This window comes from Brachycentrus maculatus, unplaced genomic scaffold, assembly GCF_059751285.1.
Source record: "Brachycentrus maculatus isolate JH-2025_06_01 unplaced genomic scaffold, ASM5975128v1 h1tg000127l, whole genome shotgun sequence".
Classification (NCBI taxonomy): domain Eukaryota; kingdom Metazoa; phylum Arthropoda; class Insecta; order Trichoptera; family Brachycentridae; genus Brachycentrus; species Brachycentrus maculatus.
In genome coordinates, this window is record NW_028280880.1 from 16,040 (window position 1) to 37,245 (window position 21,206).

The 21,206-nt window shown below is 35.1% G+C and overlaps 1 protein-coding gene across 1 annotated transcript in view; it reads left to right on the forward strand.

Annotated features, from left to right (window-relative positions):
• Positions 1–628: 628 nt before the first annotated feature.
• The window catches only part of LOC148309357 (uncharacterized), a gene marked incomplete at its 3' end in the record, with an annotated part of 40,546 nt that continues 19,968 nt past the window's right edge, over positions 629–21,206 (forward strand). The window contains exons 1-13 of the mRNA XM_088260202.1: positions 629–735; positions 2,001–2,115; positions 5,711–5,971; positions 7,883–8,134; positions 9,620–10,887; positions 11,288–11,502; positions 12,110–12,205; positions 12,833–12,913; positions 13,688–14,071; positions 15,132–15,191; positions 15,369–15,483; positions 17,804–17,927; positions 19,179–19,259. Of these exons, the coding sequence (XP_088116328.1) occupies positions 629–735; positions 2,001–2,115; positions 5,711–5,971; positions 7,883–8,134; positions 9,620–10,887; positions 11,288–11,502; positions 12,110–12,205; positions 12,833–12,913; positions 13,688–14,071; positions 15,132–15,191; positions 15,369–15,483; positions 17,804–17,927; positions 19,179–19,259 (3,159 nt within the window). The remainder of the gene's footprint in view (positions 736–2,000; positions 2,116–5,710; positions 5,972–7,882; positions 8,135–9,619; positions 10,888–11,287; positions 11,503–12,109; positions 12,206–12,832; positions 12,914–13,687; positions 14,072–15,131; positions 15,192–15,368; positions 15,484–17,803; positions 17,928–19,178; positions 19,260–21,206) is intronic.

Below are 21,206 nucleotides of genomic sequence, written 5' to 3' on the forward strand. Positions count from 1 at the left end.
GGATGTGTAATAATTCTCCGTAAGACAGAAAGAATGCCAAGATTCTCACGTCAAATTGTGTCGTTGATTGAAATTTGTATTTGGGTAAGCGAAACAATATTAAGATTTGTTCTATGAAGGAAGCGTCAGCTCGGAATGTATCCGAGGTGTAAACGAACCCCGGGCTGGATGTACCAGTTACCGATACAGCCTGTATTCCCGTATTCCCGTATTCCTGTCCTCCGCACTGTACCGACATAATGGCGTTAGTAATAATATTCCGTCTGCAAAGTTTATAGCCCGAGTACCTATTTATTGCGACTAGTTTATAAATAACGTTTTGCGCTTATTTTATAAAATAGTTGTTTGTCTCCGCCATTTATGGAACTTATTCATTCAATGGTAAACTGTTGCTTTCGTATAAATCGGCAGTAAATAATGTTGACGTTTTATTAAGCGGTGCTTAATATTACAATGTAGTTTTCTGAAAGTAGCTATTCGTATTTATAGCGGACACATATGGGAACGCACCGAGTACGAGGCACACGTCGAGTTCTCGCGCCGCTAATTAAGTTGTCAACCCCAATGTGACGCTGACAGGACGATAGATCAAACTCGGATTATACGCTACAAGTACAATCGGCGACTAATGCACTTGACTCCGATACATAAAAATCTGCAAAGAATTCATTACTCGGGACGAACGGCGCTGCTGGCGGCCGTGCACCGTGCACTGCGCGATGTGCAGTCGGCGAAGTACGCCGAATGCAAGTCCCTATTATACCTACAAATAGTGTCACCGCCGCTTATTATTTGTATCTTTTCACATGGTAAATAATTCATAAGGGGTTGCCATGTACGGTGATCTCGCGAAGTAGTTCTTCAGTACTCGATACTGTGTTTCCATAGAATAGGATCACGGTGTCAAGGTAGCCTCCTTCCTTCCATTTACGCTTAGATTAATGTTTTTCAGAGTATGTTCGGTTAATTAATTGAAACGGACTTATTTTGAATTACAAATATACGGTGTACCGATAAATTGATATCTATGATCCGATAAGCTGTGACCGGTAGGCGAGCATCCGAGAATATAATACTCGCATGTTTATTTCCCTAAAAAGAACGATCGACTCGATCATTCTCTGCGGCTGGATCTTGTTAATTGAAATGGAAGACCTTCATATCGCTTATAAAGAATGCGCGTACTTTAGTCCCGAGTTATTTTTTTTTCTTTCTCTCTTTTTCATCTCGTGCATTGTTGCATTATTAAAAGGACATTGCACGACATGCAGTATATGTTCTCCGTAATCTTTATTTGAAATCCGCGATTGTCGAAGTTCAGAAACAAACTGCTTTATTTTTGTTTCGAGAAAACGATTTATTTGTAAAAAAAAAACGATGCACTTATTATTCGTCGTTGTGTTTTATAAGCATTTATGTTGCCAATATCGTGCGACTGAGTGTACGAATAACGAGCTTATAAGCAGTGTAGCACGGAACCCTTTGGCCGAGAAGGTGGTAATTATTTACGCCCATTTCATTTTGCGTTGCATGACGGCTGGTTACCGATGACGCCGAGATTGGGGAAGAGCCGTCTCGTCCGCGTCAGTGACAGCCCTTCTGAGTGCTTTCTTTCATCGTGAGCAAGATCTCCCCGAAAGTTCTCACGGGGATTGAGACGTCGAGATATCGAGAGGAGTCGTCATGTCGGATGTCGCGAGCGGAGTCGCGACCGTCCGTGTCGCTATGTCGTTCGAGAGCGAGACTCCGATTTTGGTAAGGATACGAATTCTTCGAATCGTTCCGGTAATGAGGTCCGACTTTCAGAAGCTCTTTGAATCGCTCTCTTGTATTTTAATGTGGCGGAAAATCACTTCAGACAAGAATTCGCGGATACCCCCTGTGGAGTTTATGGAACGGGTGTAGTGTATTTTATAGAGAACTGGCGTATAATCCCAAGGACTCGGGTTCGAACGTAAATGTTGGATGCCTATTGTCGCTATTCGGTCATTCCTTTTAAGGATCCCGCATCTGATAGTCTCGCGCGCGTCCATACTAGGCCTGGCTCTGTACATCCGATTCAATCAATCCGAGATTTTATCCCGCCGACCTTTATCCCGACCGCGAATCCTCGAGGCAATAAATTAAATTGCCGCGGCGAACAAACAGTGCGCTAGTACGATTTTAATTAATACTGGTAAATAAATTATTTGTGCAATTCACACTTTTTCTTCTTTTGAGTGCAGTTCCAACACAATGGTTGCTGGACGTTTACAAATTTACACTGACCTTCTAATTTAAATTATGTAGGGTTTTCGAATTTTAAGCCGAAGCTCCATATTCACTATTGTCATTTTTTAAATTCAAGTTTCATGGTAAAAGTTGGTAAATTGAAAAAAATATACAGGAATGCTTATGACTGAGAATATTTAGTGTTTAAAAAAATATAGTAGAATGGCAGTAATTTTTTTAACCTATATCTATTTTTCAGTCATAGGTACGTATTTGTAGGTATCAACACTTGTCAACAATTTTTTCGGGGTAAAAAACTCCCGAGGGTTATTTATAACTGTTTTGAATATTGAAAGCATTAACTTTGTGAATCATATTGATATATTATTTCGAGAAATAAAAATACTTTGTGTTCTGATCCACTCACATTTTTATTAACCAACTAGTTTCGGCAACAACCTGTTGCCCTCTTCAGGGTTTCATTTATTACTAATAAATGTAATAAATGAAACCCTGAAGAGGGCAACAGGTTGTTGCCGAAACTAGTTGGTTAATAAAAATGTGAGTGGATCAGAACACAAAGTATTTTTATTTCTCGAAATAATATATTATTTATAACTAATTAATAACTAAGCTCGCGAATTTTCCAAAACCAGTGACGATAAACAGTATATTGAGTTATTTATTGATTTGGCGTTTAATTTGTAGAACTCCATTTTAATTTATGAATAAATTTTAAATCAAACATAGATTTTTTGAGTCTACTACGTTGTATTTTATTAAAAACGCATAAAAATTAATATTGTGACAGTTGTTTCGCCTAGTTATGGCATTTTCAAACGAATGTGAAAATTAAATGAACTGACGGTCCTTAAAGAGCTATACAATTCTAGGTACTTAAGTAATGGTTTAAACATGTGTGGTAATAATTTACGGGAGACAATTGTCACAATATTATTTTATTGTTAAAAATCACATAAAAATTAATATTGTGACAATTGTCTCCCATAAATTATTACTGCCCTTTTTAAAACTATTACTTATGTACCTAAAATTGTATAGCTATTTAAGGACCGTCAGTTCATTTAATCTTTACATTCGTTTGAAAATGCCATAACTAGACGAAACAATTGTCACAGTATTAATTTTTATGTGTTTTTAATAAAATACAACTTAGTAGACTCAAAAAATCTGTGCTTGATTTAAAAATTAATTCATAAAGTATATTGAGTTGATTGCGTTATTTAAGAATTCTTTTCAGTATCAGGTGTATTGTTAAGTATATTACGTTAATTGGTGTAGGTATGTTTGATCTGGCAGTACACTTATTTAATCTCTGATAGCTTTCCGTTTCACTACTCGCCAAAGTAATGTTTGGTCATGTTGTGTTCTCTAACAATGAAGCATTGTTTGGTTTGCAAATTACTCTTTTAATGTGACCATTCAAAGGCATAAGTAGATCTCTGGGTTACACACTGTCTGTTAAATCTGAAGATAAACATAATAACGATGACGTTTTTATTAGACAAAACATTTGCGAGTGAAAACCATAACACGGATCGTGATTATGAGAGCTAAGATGCCAACTTCACTTACTGAAAAGGAATTATTAAGAATTTAATGTATTTTAGAAGTAATTTTAATGTGCTCAATAGTTTTTTTCCAATATGTAATATGTAATATGTAATATGTAAATGTGTACGCATTAGATTTTTTAATACATGGATCTAGACTTCGGTATAACTTCGGCTCGATTTAATCAATCACAAAATGAATTGTTCAGATCCTGTCTCCATGTAGTTTTTTCATAGCTTTGTTTTTAAATTTCCGTCAACTTATTTTGTAAAATTTAATTCTTCTATAGTTGATTTTAATAGACCACGTCCGTATACAAAAAAAATATTGTTTTTTTTATGACATTAATTTAAAAGGATCCTTTTAATTAAATTTATTCAATAATTAACATATACACAACAAACTTACATGGCGTATATATTAATAACATACATTACAAAGTAGGTAAAAAGACTCTTTTTAAAATTGTAGAAGAATCCCGTTTCGGAATACTCCCTCAGACACATGGAACAGATCAATATCCGGATGATATTGTTCAGCATAGCGGCTTCGTGTATTCCACTTCATTTTTCTTCTGCCACTTTAAGCCTAGTATTGGACAAAAAACCTGGATGTGAAATGCAAAGGGATGAATGACTTCCAACATGCCCTTACAGTTTTCACGCGTTTCAAGACCTTACATTTATTCCATACGAAATGACTGCTAAGTACCGTTTTATTATCGTCCACCGTTCAAAAAGCATATATTTTTTATATGCTTGTAAAACTTAAAATTCGCAAACCAAGATATAGTTCTTTCTGTATTCGTATGTATTATCACTAGGTACCTCCTAGAGGTCCGCAGAGGCGTGCATTGTATATAGGCAGAAAAGTAGTGTCTACCCTGGATTACTCGCGCTCCATATAGAAACACGACCAGTGTCTACTATGCCTTATCCTTACCCAACCCTACTGCCTACCCTGATTAAATTAAAAATTAAATCTGTGCACGCCACTGTAGGTAGGGAGTAGGTACATGTTTCTAGGAAGTAGTGATATAATTTTTTTTTCGGGAATTTTGCAGAATAGTTACATAAATCTAGTCATTCACATAAAATGAGTTACACAATGTACTTGTACTATTCCAATTACGAAATTCTACGATTGTAAATTTAAGAAAATACCTGAAAAAGAACGGGAGGGAGGAAAAGGGGCAAAGGGAAATATACCTCAAGTCAAAGTCAAATTGTACGATACTAGGGATACACCACGATATAAATGTCGAGTTATTATATGTTATATTTATTTATTATATCGTAGAGCGAGTGTTTTTGCCTAGAATTTTCACTCATGAATTACATGAAATTATAGTAACTTTAAACATAAAGAGTAAATCCACTCACAAGTAGGCATAGGCTATGAAACTTTTAAAGTTGAAGCCTGAGTAGGGACATGATAAACGGTGTTGCATAAGCCGTAGCTAGATTTCAGAGTCACTTGGACGTTAGGTAATTCAAAAAAAAAAAAAAAAAAATTATATCGTAGTCGTACAGGAGAAAGTGACCAACTAACTAAACGTGAAATGTTCAGGAGGGCCATTTAAGTCACTTTTGCTTGGCAAGAAAATAAACATCAATGCGTTTAGTCATTTTTAACATGTCTATATATTGTACTTCCATGTTTAAAATCGCTTTGGGATTTTTTTCAGGGCAATATAAGCTAGTAAGATATCAATTAGTCAATAATCACGTTTTTGTAAAAAATGCACTTGGTCACTTTCTCCTGTACGACTACGATATGTTATAAGGTTTATATGTTATATTATATATTAGGTAGCTATAATTATAGCTATAATGTTTATTATATGTTATATTATATATTATATTTATTTTGGTTTGAAATATTTTTCGATCTGCAATTATATTGGGTTTTCGCTCGGTTTCAGCAGGCGGCGCTAGGAGTGTCCAGCGGCGCGCCGCCCCCGGGGCCTGTGCCCGCGCCGCACGCGCCCCCGCTGCACGCGCCCCCACCGCACGCACCCCCGCCGCACGCGGCCCCCGCGCTGCCGCCCCCGCAGCCAGCGCCGCTGGTGGCCCCCCTGACGGCCAGCCCCGCGCTCCGCCAGCTAGTGCTCCGCCGCTCCGAGGGACATGGCTTCGGCTTCACCCTCCGCCATCTCATCGTGTACCCCCCTGAAACTTATACGGTAGGTTGCTGCTTGTTTTGTCTTGTCTATATATTTTTTATTTTATTTTACTTATTTTTTAATGCAATTTGATATAATTTCTATACATTTATATATATGGCAAACTTATAATTTCGCTGTGCCTCTCCAAAAAAGAGACTGAGTTCTTGTGCTTGGAGAGGTACTTTCACTCAAGGTTTATTGTTTTATTTCATCAATGGTATAATAATCTTTTATACATTTTTTTAAATTAACAAGGAATGGGCATAATTTTTTTCTGAAAAATGTTGATAACATCAATTTTTTTTTATTACTTTATGGAGTTTTTTTGAAGTATTTAATTCCGAAATAATTGAAGTTTTGTTGAAACTGTTTGGTATTATATTTTGGAGTTACAAAATCATTTTGGAATCTCGAAGATAATAATTTTTTTAATTCAAATATTTGTCACCCTTTGATAATTGAATAATTGCGGTTTTCTTAAAAATGGTTTCTATGTTTAAGACTTGAAATTTAATTAATAAATTATTAACTATTTCAACAGTGTGTGATGGTTGTCTAATTGTAATTGGCGGTAATTTTGTCCGCCTCCGTCGTGTAATGGTCAGGACGATTGACTACCGTACTGGAGGTCCCAGGTTCGATTCCCAGGGTGGGTTCAAATGAATATAAGTGATTTTTCACTCAAATACTGATCACCTTTCCTATGTGTTAACGATCAAGATAACACTGCATTTATATGATGCAGTGCCCTATGCACCATCGGGTGCGGATGAGGGTTTGAAGAATATACACTTTGCGGATCTACTTCTTCTTTATTATCTTTGTCATTAATCCGCGCATTTATCACTGATGTAGACATTTTGATCGTAAATTACACGAAGACAAGGTGATCAGTATAACGCTTCGGGTGCTAATTCAAAATAACAGGGGCGCATCGTAAACATCCTGCTGATTTTCCCAGCTTGTTATTTATTTACCAATTTGATTTACCATATAACGAAATAAATTCGTCTCACACCGTCGCGCGTCATTTACGCCACGTACAATGTAATGTTTACATACATACAATACTTACGAAAACTGTGAAACCCTTACTGATCTTGGAATATTACGAGCCTGTTTTTGCCGCTGAATTTTCAAATCAAGATTAATTGAAAATTTTTATAAAATATTCCACGATAATTCTGTTAATGCTCTTCTTTTGGTGCGCTCACTATAGCTTTTTACGAAAATTACAGTTTAAAAAAAAAGGAATAACCCGCAAAGCTTCTACTTTTAGAGGCTTGTCAGCAGGTAGGATAGTAAGGATAGGGAAGGTAGATGTGAAAGTATTGCACAAACCAATTGCAAATATTTTTTTCTTGAATTTATTTTGCTATCCAATTAACCAGCTGCCTGACATATATAAAATAAAACCCATTCGGGGATCCAAAAAAATTTTATCTGAGAAGGTACTTTATGGAAAGATATATGTAGTGATTAGTCATATTTTCTTATTTTGTTTTTACCTTATGTTTTTTATATTTTCTCATTTGTTATATTTTCTCATTTGTTTATTTTAAATATGCTTCTTACCTTATGTTTTTCTCATTTATTTCTTTTAAATATGCTTCTTGTGCCTATATATTATACCTATTTATTGTTTTTATATTTTGCCATGTATTAGTATTAGTTTTGGTTATTTAAAAAAATATTTTTTGTTACTTTATTATTTGTGTTCCAGTCTTGTTAATCTTAATCCCATGTCCCAAAATGAGAAATAGAAATTACTCATCGGGAATATTATATGTATAAGTACCTATATGACTTATGTATGTAATATGTTTTTAAATAAATGAAAAATAAATAATAAAAAAAATCCGAAATGATCAGTATTATCGCCATCATGTTCAATACGAGGGTTACTATAATTGTGATGTCTGTCCCCAGGAGCTGTACAGTGATGTCCGTCACGCGATGGTGGGCGCAGTCAGCGAGCCGATGGACACGATCTTCGTGAGGTCGGTGCGCGCGGGAGGCGCGGGGGCGCGCGCGGGGCTCCGGCCCGGGGACCGCCTGCTGGCCGTGGGTGCGCAGCCCGTGGCCGGCTGGCCCTACGCCCGCGTGGTGCAGCTCATCCAGGCCGCGCCCGCCGTGCTCACGCTGCACGTCGTGCCCAAGGAGGCCGACGTGCTGCAGAGGGTAGGCATACTCTATTGTCAATAACTAACCTAACCTCACATAAATATAGAAAATATGTTATAGGGGCATTAGTTTCCCATTATCTGACCAGGTTATCTAACCTAACCTAACGTAAAAATATAAAGTCTGTTATAGGGGCATTAGTTTCCCATTATCTGACATATTAATGTTGAGTCGACAGATAAGTTGGCGATGTTATTAAATGAAATACACTTTTTTATTTAAGTTTTACTTGGTCCCCAACCTTTTACTGAAATGCGATGTAACAGGAAACAAAAAAAAAATATTACCAAAACCTTCATGAAGAATTCTTTTATGATAGTTACATTTTCACAACAGTTTGTAAATCTTTTATTTTCAATATTTATCTTCTTCTTCTTCTCTTCTTTGTCCATGTTCGCTCCCTAGGTGGAGCATATGGCCAACACGAGTCGTCTCCAAGTCACTCTGTCACGCGCCATCTCCTTGGCTTCCTCCCAGGTCAGTCCGGCGTCTCGAAGTTCCGCTGAGTATAGTCGGTGAATGGTCGTCAGCGGCCTTCCGGGGCGCCGGAATCCTCGGGGTTGGAAGAAGAGACATGAGGGGTTGATGCCCTCAGGTGGCATTCTAAGGACATGTCCCAACCATGTCCACCTTCTTCTCTTCAGGACTTCCAGTATGAGGGGCTGTTGAGTTCTTCTCCTTACATCGTCATTCCTGACGAAGTCATACCACTTTATACCCAGTATTCGCCTCAGGCTTCTATTTTCAAAACTTGCTAGTTTCTTGCTTTGAGCTTTGGTGAGGTGCCACGACTCACATCCGTACAGCAACACTGTTAGGATGCAGGCGTTAAAGAGACGACACTTGGTTTTTGTCGAGTAAAGCAGTGAGTCCCAGACATTGCGCATTTTATTGAATATAGCTCCTGCCATTCCGAGCCGTACATTCAGTTCCTTCTGGACACTACCATCCTCCACCATGAGTGTTCCAAGGTATCTGAAGGTGTCGACTCGAACGAGCGCTCGTCCCTCACAAGTAAGATGTTGATCTCGGTCCGGACAGGCTGAGTTGCACATGACATTGGTCTTTTTGGCGTTCACTCTTAGGCCTAACCGAGCGGAGTTTATTTGGAGGGAGTCAATTATATCTTGCAGGGCTCCGGTCGATGTATCTATTAGATCTGCATCGTCCGCATATTCTAAATCGCATAATTTCTGAGCAGGACTCACTGCAATTCCTCGATCCGGTGGAATTGACATTCGTAGGATGAAGTCAAACATGATGATGAAGAGAAATGGGGCTAGTACACAGCCTTGCTTCACCCCAGTAGAGACCTCAAATGGTTCACTGCACACATCATCTATTCTAACGCAGCATTCGCTGTTAGTGTGAAGCGCCCTGATAATGGCCACAATATTTATAGACAGCATTAATTTATATATTATCCTCGTAAAGTGTACTTTAGTATCCAAAATTAATTTCTGAATTTTGTTTTGATTACAGTACTTCAGTGAAGCGGCGTACAACCCCGAAACGAATCAACGACCGCGAAGTCGGACACGAGAGAGGCGGACCAGCGGCGGAGACATGCCCCTGATGCGAGACGGGGGCACCGCTCCCTCGCACCCTCTCTACACTCCCTCGTCGCAGCTCCACTACCGACCCATCAATCCCGATAACATTAAAACTAGTCAGCACCAGCAGGCCATCCCGCACGAGTTGCGGCAGAGGCTTACAGCGGACCACAGGAAAGGGGAGCAGAGAAAGAATATTCCGGTTGAAGAGGAAAGAAAGACAAATGTGACAGGAAACAACGGAAGAAATGAAAACTCCAGAACTGAGGGCGGTAATATGAGGAATTATCCCGGTAACAAACCGATGGAGGCCTTGAGCCGAGAGGCGCGCGCCCCCCGCCGGGCCAGCGAGGGCGCGCGCGAGCCCTTCTTGTACTGCGCCTCACCACCCTCCAGCCCCTTCAACTCTTCCAGAGACTCCAGTTCCGTCTACACGAGCGGCGAATCCTTACAAAACTCTTACAAGAATCAAATCCCATTCCTGAAGAGCGGTCTTCCTTCCCATATCCAACGTGCGTCTCTTTCTCAACCCGCAAATGACAAAATTACAGCGCAATTTGCCTGCAATACGGAAAACGTTCCGACGCAATGCGCTAATAGATTTAATTTTGACGACAGACGAGAATCCAACGCCTCACTCACTTCGTCGGCCGCTGAGAGTAAAGACAGTTTAAGTTCGTACGAATCTATTTCAACTCTCACCGGGCACGACACGGACGATTCCATATTCCTTTCGAGGATGCGGAAAAGTCTGGAGCAGAAGGAAGAGTTCTTGAGGAGGCCCAGCCAACCCACCGGGTGGGCGGTTCCCGAGGATCAGAATGTCATCCAACAGAAGGAGTTCTACGCTCGGCCGCAGAAACTGCACAAACCTGTCTGGCCACCGAGTGCTTCCGTAGAACAATCGCCTTTGAAAAGTAAAGAAAACATTGACGATACATTAATTTCCTCAAATAACAGTTTAGTGGATAGTGTTAATACAAACCGTACGAGTGCTAATGATTCTAGTGACATGTTTTCTGGTGCTAAAACTGATTCTAATTCTAATTCCAATAGTAAACAAAAGCAAGATAAAGCTTATATTAGTTCCCTTACAAAAATCCACGAAAATTCAACATCCAACGATAGCAATGGCACATTGACTAATGGATCTCCCGCCTCCCCTAATTCATTAGACACAATGCTGCAAGACAAAAGGTGCGTACTATATACGATTTCGAATATCTGTTACTATTTTTTACCCTCATAAACTAAAGTTTCTACTACCACTTCATGATATAAATTCTATCAACTTTGGCAATCGACCTACTTATTGGTATTCTTCACTCTTGTTCTGACTCCATTCATATTCGTACATCGCATTCTGAAAGACCCGACTCTAAGAAATATTGAACTTCGATATGCTAAACTTGGAATCATTGTATATGCATTAGTCTTCATAATGCTTTTATGATTATTATTTTTTTTTAAAACAGCTTTCTCCTTCTTGTGTTAAATAAAAAATAATAATAATAGCAAATCAATATCTGTACAAATTATGATAATCCATCTTACTTTAGCAAGGAAATGCATTTTAATTTGACATTTTTTATTACAGGTATAATATACCATCCGAAGTGCAAATTGTGTCCAATAGAACCAAACAGTTTGAGTCTCAGCCCTCTGAAGACAGAACGGCCCTGTACAAGAGCGAGTTAGCCCGCTTGAGCACCAAGAAACCTGAGCCCACGGTGGCTCTGAGGAGGAAAGAGTTTGAGTCCCGCGGAGGTAAACGAGACGCCAAAAGTCTGGAAGCTCAGCACTCCCTTGAAGGTATTTCTTGCTCTCTATCTGATTTTGCATTCCCACTTTTACCTTTAAAGTTATGTTCTTAACAAAATTCCTGAAAATTTTAATAAGAAAACAGAATGAGAATGATTTTTTGAAATAATGAAATCATTTCTCAAAATGTGTCCCATTCATTGGTTTTAATTTGTAGTAATCATTCTAAAATTCTTAAATTCAAAACATTATCAGACTAAATTAAGAATTAACTTTTTACTCACATTTCTTGGTGGAACTGCATTTTATACGAGAATAACTAAATAGCTTTTCCGCTTTCATTTTATTTATTAGCAACCGGGTTTTGTTAATACTGATTTTTATCAGACCAGTCCGATTATTTGGATAATAATGAAACCCCACCGCTTGTCAACCAAATAAATGTGGAAAAAACTATTAAATTGTTGTTTTATTGTTATATGTATTTAAATTGAGAGTTTCATGATTGTACCTTATGTCAATCTTCTTATGTTTCCATACATCTACAATTTAAAATCAGAATACATTTACTGCATCAACAAATGAAGAATAATGTCATCTATGTAACAAACTTTGTAAAAAATATTATTTCGTGTTAATATTATTTTGTCATTTTTAGAAGCGGATGTTAGCGATTTGAAACTATCTGGGAACCGTCTGATGATCACAGGTAGCAAACATCTAACTTGTCCACCGCCACAAGAATTCAATCCAGGTACATACATAGTTATTTTCTTAGAAACTAAAATGATATGTTCATGCATTACCTATAAACCTTAGTTAATCGGGTTGTATTTACTATCTATAAAATTTTAAAATGAATATTTTTGATTCATCCAACAAAAGAAGTCTACGGACTCCTTTGTGAAAAAGTGATGAAAAGTTTTAATTTTTTAATTTTTTATTGCAGTTATATTATATTTAAGTGTCAGTTATATTGTTAATCTTTAATATAATAGCAAATAAACTGTTTTCAGATCTAAATTTTCACTAATTTTCACTTTTTCTTTGCTTTATCGGTTCATAGTAGTACTTAATAGTAGTATTTAAAGCACACTGAAGGCGGCCTGTAAATTTTTTACTTTTCCTACAAGTTGATAATTTACTGATGAAATTAACTGATTGCCATGTGTGATTTCTCGTTGATGGCGAATGATGAGTTAACAATTTTGAATGATGCATTAACAATTTCATTGATTGCCTCCAGGCCATTTAATTTTGCTTAATCTTGCAGTGTTTATATTAAATGTTTATTTTTTCTGTATATGAGAGTTCCTTCATTTGGCAGGTTGATTTTTTGATTCATCACGATTTACTGATTTGTATAATAAATTTTTTACAGACACTGACAAAGTGCACGTCAGATTACGCTCTAATTCGACGGGAAGCGAAGGATTACCGACCCGGAGGGTCCATGCTTCAGGTATTGTATTTCATATTGCATTTTATAGTATATTTTTTTATCCAAGCCACGCTAAATGCACAAGCTTAAAGCATTCTTATTCCCTTCAATATGCAAATCGGTAACTGGAACACTGGAGCACTATTACCAACCAAAAGCCATTGTGTATACTCGAAATAGCGAAATATTGCAACTGCACAATTTTTATAAGACATTATTATGCTGATTGTAATGGTTCTTATATTATCACTTCATAGTTCATCCCCCTTGATTTTAAGAAAAACTTTATGAACAATATCAGCTTGATTTTTAAATGGCAATAAAAAATATTTTATGCCTCAAATCGTGAGGTAAATAAATAAAAATTGATTACTGATACATAGGTTATTATTTTTCATTTATTGTAAATGTTAAGTTTGTACTTATTTATTATTATTTTTAAATACTGAAATCGGACAAATTTACATTAAAAAAGTTTATTTGAATCTTAGTTTGTATTATATTGTTAGATTATTGTACACTTAAAGTAAAGTAGCTCAACAGCAACACATTTTCAAATAAATAAATTTTTAGTTTCATGGAGTCAATTTTCACTTTTACACTCTTCCAATTTGTTTTCTTTTTCTAGTCATCGCTTTTTTTAATAAAAATATGCACAGTAAATAAAACCATGTTTTAGGTAATGCACTTCACCCACCCTCTCTTGTATTTCGCCCTGCGATATTCTCAGCATTCTTATCATTTTGTGTTTCTTGCCACATAAAGATATTTGTATTATATTTCATCATCCCGAAGATGGCAGCTATGTGAAACGAAGGTTCGGCCTCAGTAAGGAGCAAATTGAGGAGCTGTCTCACTCCGGGAAGGGCGACGGAAGCGAAATGGAGCCGCAAAACGGCGAATCGGCTCCGGACTACCGATACCATTGTGATAATAAACAAGTTCCTAACGGCTTTAACAATGCCAATAACGAGTATATAGTAAATAACAGAAGTAAGAAGGCGTACCAAGCGGCCACAGAGGCCGAGACCGAGAATGGGTTTAGTCGGCCCGGGGAGACAGTTATAGGGGAGAAGAGGCCTTCGAGACCCACCCAGTTGAGTCTGGCTCCGGGCGGGTACGGGTTCTCTCCTCCCACCTCGCCCTCCTCCCCGCCCTCGCTGGCCCCCTCGCCCTCAGGTCAGCCTCATCCCTCTCTCTCCCTCTGGTTGTGTGAGCCTGTCTCTTTCTCTCTTTCATATTCATCATCTCTACTATTAGCATGAGAATGCATGGATTCATCTACTAACCCCCTCAGACCATCCGGAACGAGTACTTGTTTATTTTCAATTCAGCCTATTTAATATTCAGAGACAATTAACCCAAAAACCTAAGATTCCAAACCATCCTACAAGACTGCTTCTCATCTCAAAAAGTGCTTTATTCATTTAGATTTTCTCGGTTACTAATATTTTTTTGTTTGGGAAGTTTAATATAATTTTCACTATTTTTTATACTCATATTGCTTGTCTTTTGCATATTATATCTTTACTTCATGCATTTTTTTTTATTAATATAGCTTATTTTTAGATGTTTAATTTGATTTGTTTAACTCTATGTATATTAGTATTTTATATATTTTAGTTTGTAATTACATATTGTGTTGGTTTTTAGTTTTTTGTTCAACTTATAGTTATTTTTAGACATGTAATCAATATTCAGTTACTACCCAGAAAGGCACCTTATAATTTTATTTTTCATCTGATATTGACTGGACAATATCTGTGGGTACGCAATATCCTACAAAATCATTATCAATTTCTGACAAAAACCCCTCTCCACAAATGTTACTACAAGCCATTGAAAATAATACTTTTGCAAACAGACTAAATTATGTAACGCGTGACATTATTATGTTCACATGGCAGTGAATAGACTCCTTTATGAGTGGTCTTCAGAGTTTCAGGGGATGGGAGTCCTGTGGCACTCTTAATTTTTGTCACTATTAGTTTCTAAAAAATTATGATGTCTCGAAATAAAATTAAAGCTTGCTGACAATCGCATAACGTATATCCAAATTTATGTCATCTAAATTCATAGCAATATTACTGTGATTATCTGACTGTAATGTTACATTTCTAATATTTTATCATTCTGACATTTTACTATCACGGTTATCAAAATGTTTTATTACACAATAATCTTAAGACATTGAAATATATGTTTATGTTTTTGTCTTATATTTTTTTGAATTCTGCAGGATTTTCAATGGATGATGTAGCAGTTGTAAAACGACAAAAAAATTCATCCCACCTCGGGGGTAAGTCTATTCGATACTAATGATTTCTAAATAATGTTTCACTCGCAGATTACTCTCAGATTATTCATTTGTATTGTTATTTTACTTTTTAAGTGGCCATTTTCGTTTTTTGTTTACATTCAATATATTGTAACTTTTTGTGTAGATTGGAAATTGTATGTTGTTGTTCAATTTCAGCGGAAGAAGAGAGGGCCATGAGAAGAGTTTCATATCTAAAAGCAACATGGGGAGAACGCTTGCACATGGACAGTGATCATGAGTTGAGTGACAGCGAGCATCAAATCTTAAGAAGGTTAGTAATGACTTTTATTAGCATTAAAGTTTGTCTAGTCATGCTTCAGATGCTATTCTGCATCATGACTTGAGTGTATTTCCTTGTCCTTTAACCTGTTCAGGTGTGTTTAAAATATGTTGGTGCAAATCTAGTTTTAGATTTATTCATGTTTAACAACCCATTCTCTTGTCTCGTTTCTACCAATATCATTGTTTGTCTTATTTCATTATTTGTTCGATTGTAGATTTAAAATAGGGATATAATTAATATTGCCAGCTCAGCCGTCGATATGTATTATTACTTGTTTTCATCACATATATTTTTTATGTTTAATAATATTCGGTTTGGAATCATACTGTTTTAATTTTATCTTTGTATCGAGTGTTCTATTTGATTGTCGATAATTAACAATTGATGTAAATATTGCGGTGGACAGTGCCCACAGAAGATGGCGCCCGCCACGCTTTCCCGACGACATTCAGCCCCTGCGCAGGCTCTTCGAAGATCTGACCACACAAGCACGGTAAATCAGAGAATGAAGGTCCGAGTGTGAACACGCTGCTAGCACGTGCTCGGTTGTCGCAGTCTGTCACCAGCTGTGTAGAAAGCCGCTGATTTTTGTTTTTTTTTTGCCGTTTCAGAAATCTCTCCGTGAGATACCCCCTTAGCGGGATACCCTGAATAACATTGTGTTGCTGTAAATTGTTATAATTTTGTATACATCTAATGTTTAACCATCATAAGTTTGATTGTTTGTATTTTTATTTAATTTGTACATATATTTTGAGAATTATACTAGGTACACATGTTCACTATTTTTAATCTTTTCCACTCTTTGACCCGAAGAAGTTTAATGGGTAGCGCAGTTCCCATTCACATAATTATATTTTATAGCAAAATTGATACAATTTTTATCTTACAATTTGTTAATCCCTATTGTTAATTAGTAATGACTTATATCTTTGAGAATGGAAAGGATTAAAAGTTGACCAAACGCATTTTGAAGATAAACTATTTACAACCAATATTGAAGCAGTTTATACAAGTCATACAGACACATCATTAGAAGAGTCACTCCATTTAGATTCAGTCATTTTGGAGACAAATCTTTCACCTTCATGCTTTAGGTAATACATATTGTTTATTTTGAGGCTTGTTTCACTTGGTGCCTGCTTTGGATGGCTGACCATTACCGCCATGTCACTCCTGTTTGTACAGAGATACTTGCATGAACTGCTTCTCCTTAATATTCTCATTTCTCAGAATGAGACAAAACTTGGCATCATTATCTCAACTGATCGCCGTATCATATTGTCAGTTTAAATTCAAAACTCGTTAAGTGTCATACAAATGTTATAGCGCGTGATGAGTTTTACCTTTTGGCTGACAATATTATTGAAAATGAATTGTAAATTTTATATTTTGTTGTTGATTGTAACAACATATTACACGGTAATATCGCTGTCCTTAATAATAACATTTTAAATATCTTTTATCATAGTCTAAAATAAAAATCCATTATTAAATTAAGGGGAAAATATATAAATTTAATAGAAAATGTAATATGATTTTACAAAATAAATGTGATTTTTTTACATCATCTTACTCATAGATTCAAACTACTGGTGGAAGAGCATTCCATACCGTCCGACTCTCAATTGCAAAAGCACGCTCACAAATAATAAAAGATTTTTTTAAATGCTCTGGAGCAGTATTATGGATTGATTTTATGAAGGTAGGGTGATCAGTTCTGCATTTCAGGTACCAGTCCTGGATGATATTAAATTAATATTAGAAGTGAAAAATCAAAAATAATTATTTTCTCCCCGTTGGGAATCGAACCCAAGACCCCCAGCACTGTAGTCGAACACACTAAACATTACACCAAGGAGCCGAACAATATTTTTAGCATAACTATCATAAACATGAGCACTTATAACAAATTTATTACAAGAGGGAAAAGAAGCCAATAAGAAAATTAACAAATACAAACACTATTATTAAATACGTTAATCATCTTATAAAATATATTCATATATTTCTAATGTACCAATATACGGATAAAACTTAAGCTTTTATCACATTTCAAAATGTAAATGATTTTACACAGTTATCAAAACTAAGTTTACTAATCTTGTACATACATATTTTTCTATTGAACTAATAAATGCATCAGTTTTGAATGTACAAATATGTTATATCAGAGCCATGCCATGTTATAAGAATGTTTCTTTTTTTGTATTATATAATCCGACAATTGCACTGTTATTATGTCCAGTGCAGTGGTACCACTAAGTACAGAAGATCAGATTGTAGTAATGAGTTTTGATTGATACAGCGGTGAGAAGAAGGAGCGTGAGGAGTTTCACGATGTGGGGCCTGTCATCCCGGAGGACTTGGAGGTAGCTGACATTAGTATGCAGGGGAGTGTACAAATCAAGATGGTTCTTACCAATGGAAAGGTAGGCAACCTTATTTATTTATTATTATTTTTTTTTTTTAAAGAGATACATTTCTTGAATCTTTTACGCAAATACTTTGTGGCACATTTTATAAACTTAATAAAATTAAACAACTTTGTTTTAACCGCTTTTTTATAATTAGTACACTTTAACCAACCGGTTTCGACAAGAACCTTGTCATCATCAGGATTTATTAAATTCTAAAACATGAAAATACTCATAGTTAATTACATTTCTTTACCAAAAACTTCCACACACTCCGTACACCATATGAAAATAAGAGATACATACATATTTTTGTTTTTTATTATTTACAAAAATGCTTCAGTTTCATACTATTTCTGTAAGTCTAAGCTCATTATAAGAAATAGGTATCAATTTGTGGTAGAGTGGGTTCGAACCGAGAAACTCTGACTCAAAATTCTGCAACACTAACCAATGGACCAGAACCCAACATCCAATAAGCACATGTAATATTATAGTTTTATTTTTATTTATAAAAAATGCCAAAATGTGATATCATATCATTCGCTATATCACCCCCACTTATGACAGTACGATTTGGAAGCTGGCTGAAACAAAATTATAAATAATTCTCAGTTTGCTTTAACAGAAAACGATATTTTTATTGTGGACTGAATACAATGCTTCTATTGCCAAATTGTGTATCTTTTAGATACACAATTTGATCAATTGTTCCATCACTCTCATCTGGAATGTCTCTTTTCCACATTTCTTACAATAATACATACAAATGTTATGTTATAGTGAACGCACTATGAAAAACAACAAAGTAAATTTGTAACTTTGTAAATTTGACATAAGCTTATTTAAATAGTTAAAAACCTGTGTGTTTTATGAATGTGTTTCTCAAATGATATTTTAATGTTGCTCAAACATTCAATTAAAAGTTCAAAAGTTTTTTTACATCATCAGTGATTGAAGTATTCAGTTATGAGAATAGAATATTATCCTTTTTTGTTAAACATAGGCTTTTTGCAGTATGCTTATCATATTATTTTGCTTCTCTGATATTTTACAGAGGAATAACCTTTTTAAATGTTTAGATCTTAGTTTTCAGCAAAGCCAAGGATTTTTAATAAATTTAAGTAATTTTTTTTTAATTCAACAAGAGTAAAACAAAACATATCCAAAATATATTTATTTAAAAAAATCTGCTTCTAAATTTTTGTTTTCTGTATCGTCTTTTTATAACCAAATTAAATAATTTTATTCGTTTTTTGTTCGTAGCGCGCAAGTGATAGATCGTGGAAGCAAGCCTGGGCTATCCTTCAAGGTCCAAAGCTCACCCTGTATCGCCATCAACATCAGGTAAGACTTTTTAATACTTATTTCTGATTTTACTCATAATTTATTGCCTGATAATAATGCTACATATATACTAAGGCATATCAGTTTTAACATACTTTAATAAAAATCAAATACTAAAACTTATAATGAACTGAGAATATTATTTTAATTTCTCTTGATTTTTAATTATAATAAAAAATTACGCATCTTGATAAGCGTTAAAGTATCAACATACAATAATTGTCCTGTTTTTCTATCTATGATATTTTTCTGTTTGAATTTATCTACTGCACCGTTTCGATAATGTAATTTTTAATTGTATGTAAAATAATATAATAAAATAACAAGAGTGTAATTTTTTCCACATGAATTTTATTTGACCAGCAACCGGGTTTCATCGTAACCGACATCATCAGACTGGTGTCGTTTACAATGAAACCCAGTTGCTGGTCAAATAAAATTCATGTGGAAAAAATTACATAGTTGTAATATAAAATGCAGTTCCACCAAGAAATGTCAGTACAAAACTTAGTATATACAATTTTTTTAATGAACCATTGTACCGTATGTGTTCCATTTTAGGGAAATATTATCATTGTTCCGGATTTCGTGATTACATAATAAATTTATATGCACATGAAAACCACTTACAAAACTGATATTTGTTTTATGTTTTTTCCTCTTGTTTCTTTTCTCATTATCATTTAATTTAAATTTCATTGCGCGGGTTGGATAATAATTCCCCACAGAATTGCATTACAATCAAGATTAACAATTTGTAGACTTCACTTCAATTTCTATTAGATTAACAATTCTATTCTTCTACTGTGAGATTCTCTATTGTTAATTTAATTTTAAATTCACCTTATAACGTATAGTTATTAAATAATCACTTTGTTTTTTTTGTGTTATAATTATTGTTTTCATGGCAGTATATGTAGCTCAATTAAAATGTTTCTCTTAGCAACTCACTTAATATACATTTTAGTAAATAGTTTTAGTAAAAGATGGACCTCTTATTTCTGGTTTTGTTATGTCTATTAATACCTACGAAATTTCACTTGTAAAATAATAATGACCTGTAAAAAATAATGTAGTTGTCAATTATGGGTAGAATGGTGAATATTACACAATGTTTAAAGTGGCCACTTAAACCGGCCAATGATAGGTCGTAAGGCCTATAAATACCCCAACTTACTTATTCTCATTCCTAACTTTATTGAGGATATCAATAAAATGTTGATATTATTTACTCTAAAGTTGAGTAAATTCAGCATTTCTGAGAAAATTCAAAATATTGTGAACACCAACGAGCGCGATGTAATTTACTATGTTTGCGATAAAATGATGGGCATCTATCTATCTGCTCATTTCACAATTTTGGATTTACGAGTGACAGACATCGGCTAGACAGAGGGGGGGGGTGTAAAGAATAAATAATGTTATAACATATCGTGGGTATACTGGCAAAAAACGTTAACTCTAAAATCCCTGTTATTTAAAGCTTTTAGCTTGAATAAATATTTCAAAGTACTTAGTGTATTTTGCCAGTTTAAAGAACGTTGAACACTTTATATATTTTTTATTTTATTTCTTAAGTTAGCTTATACTACAACTAATACAAACCATTATTTACACTTAATTTACATTATTTATATATAAATATATATATATATATATATATATATATATATATATATATATATATATATATATATATATATATATATATATATATATATATATATATATATATATATATATATATATATATATATATATATATATATATATATATATATATATGTAATAAAATAACTAGGTACCTACCTATACATTTTATTAAGTACTTACAAAAAGTACCTACATAAAACAGTTCTACCACCAGATGCCGCATGCGTCGCTCAGAATAAAACAAAAGACTTCCGATAATATTATTAACTATCCAGAATCAGATAGATAGATAGA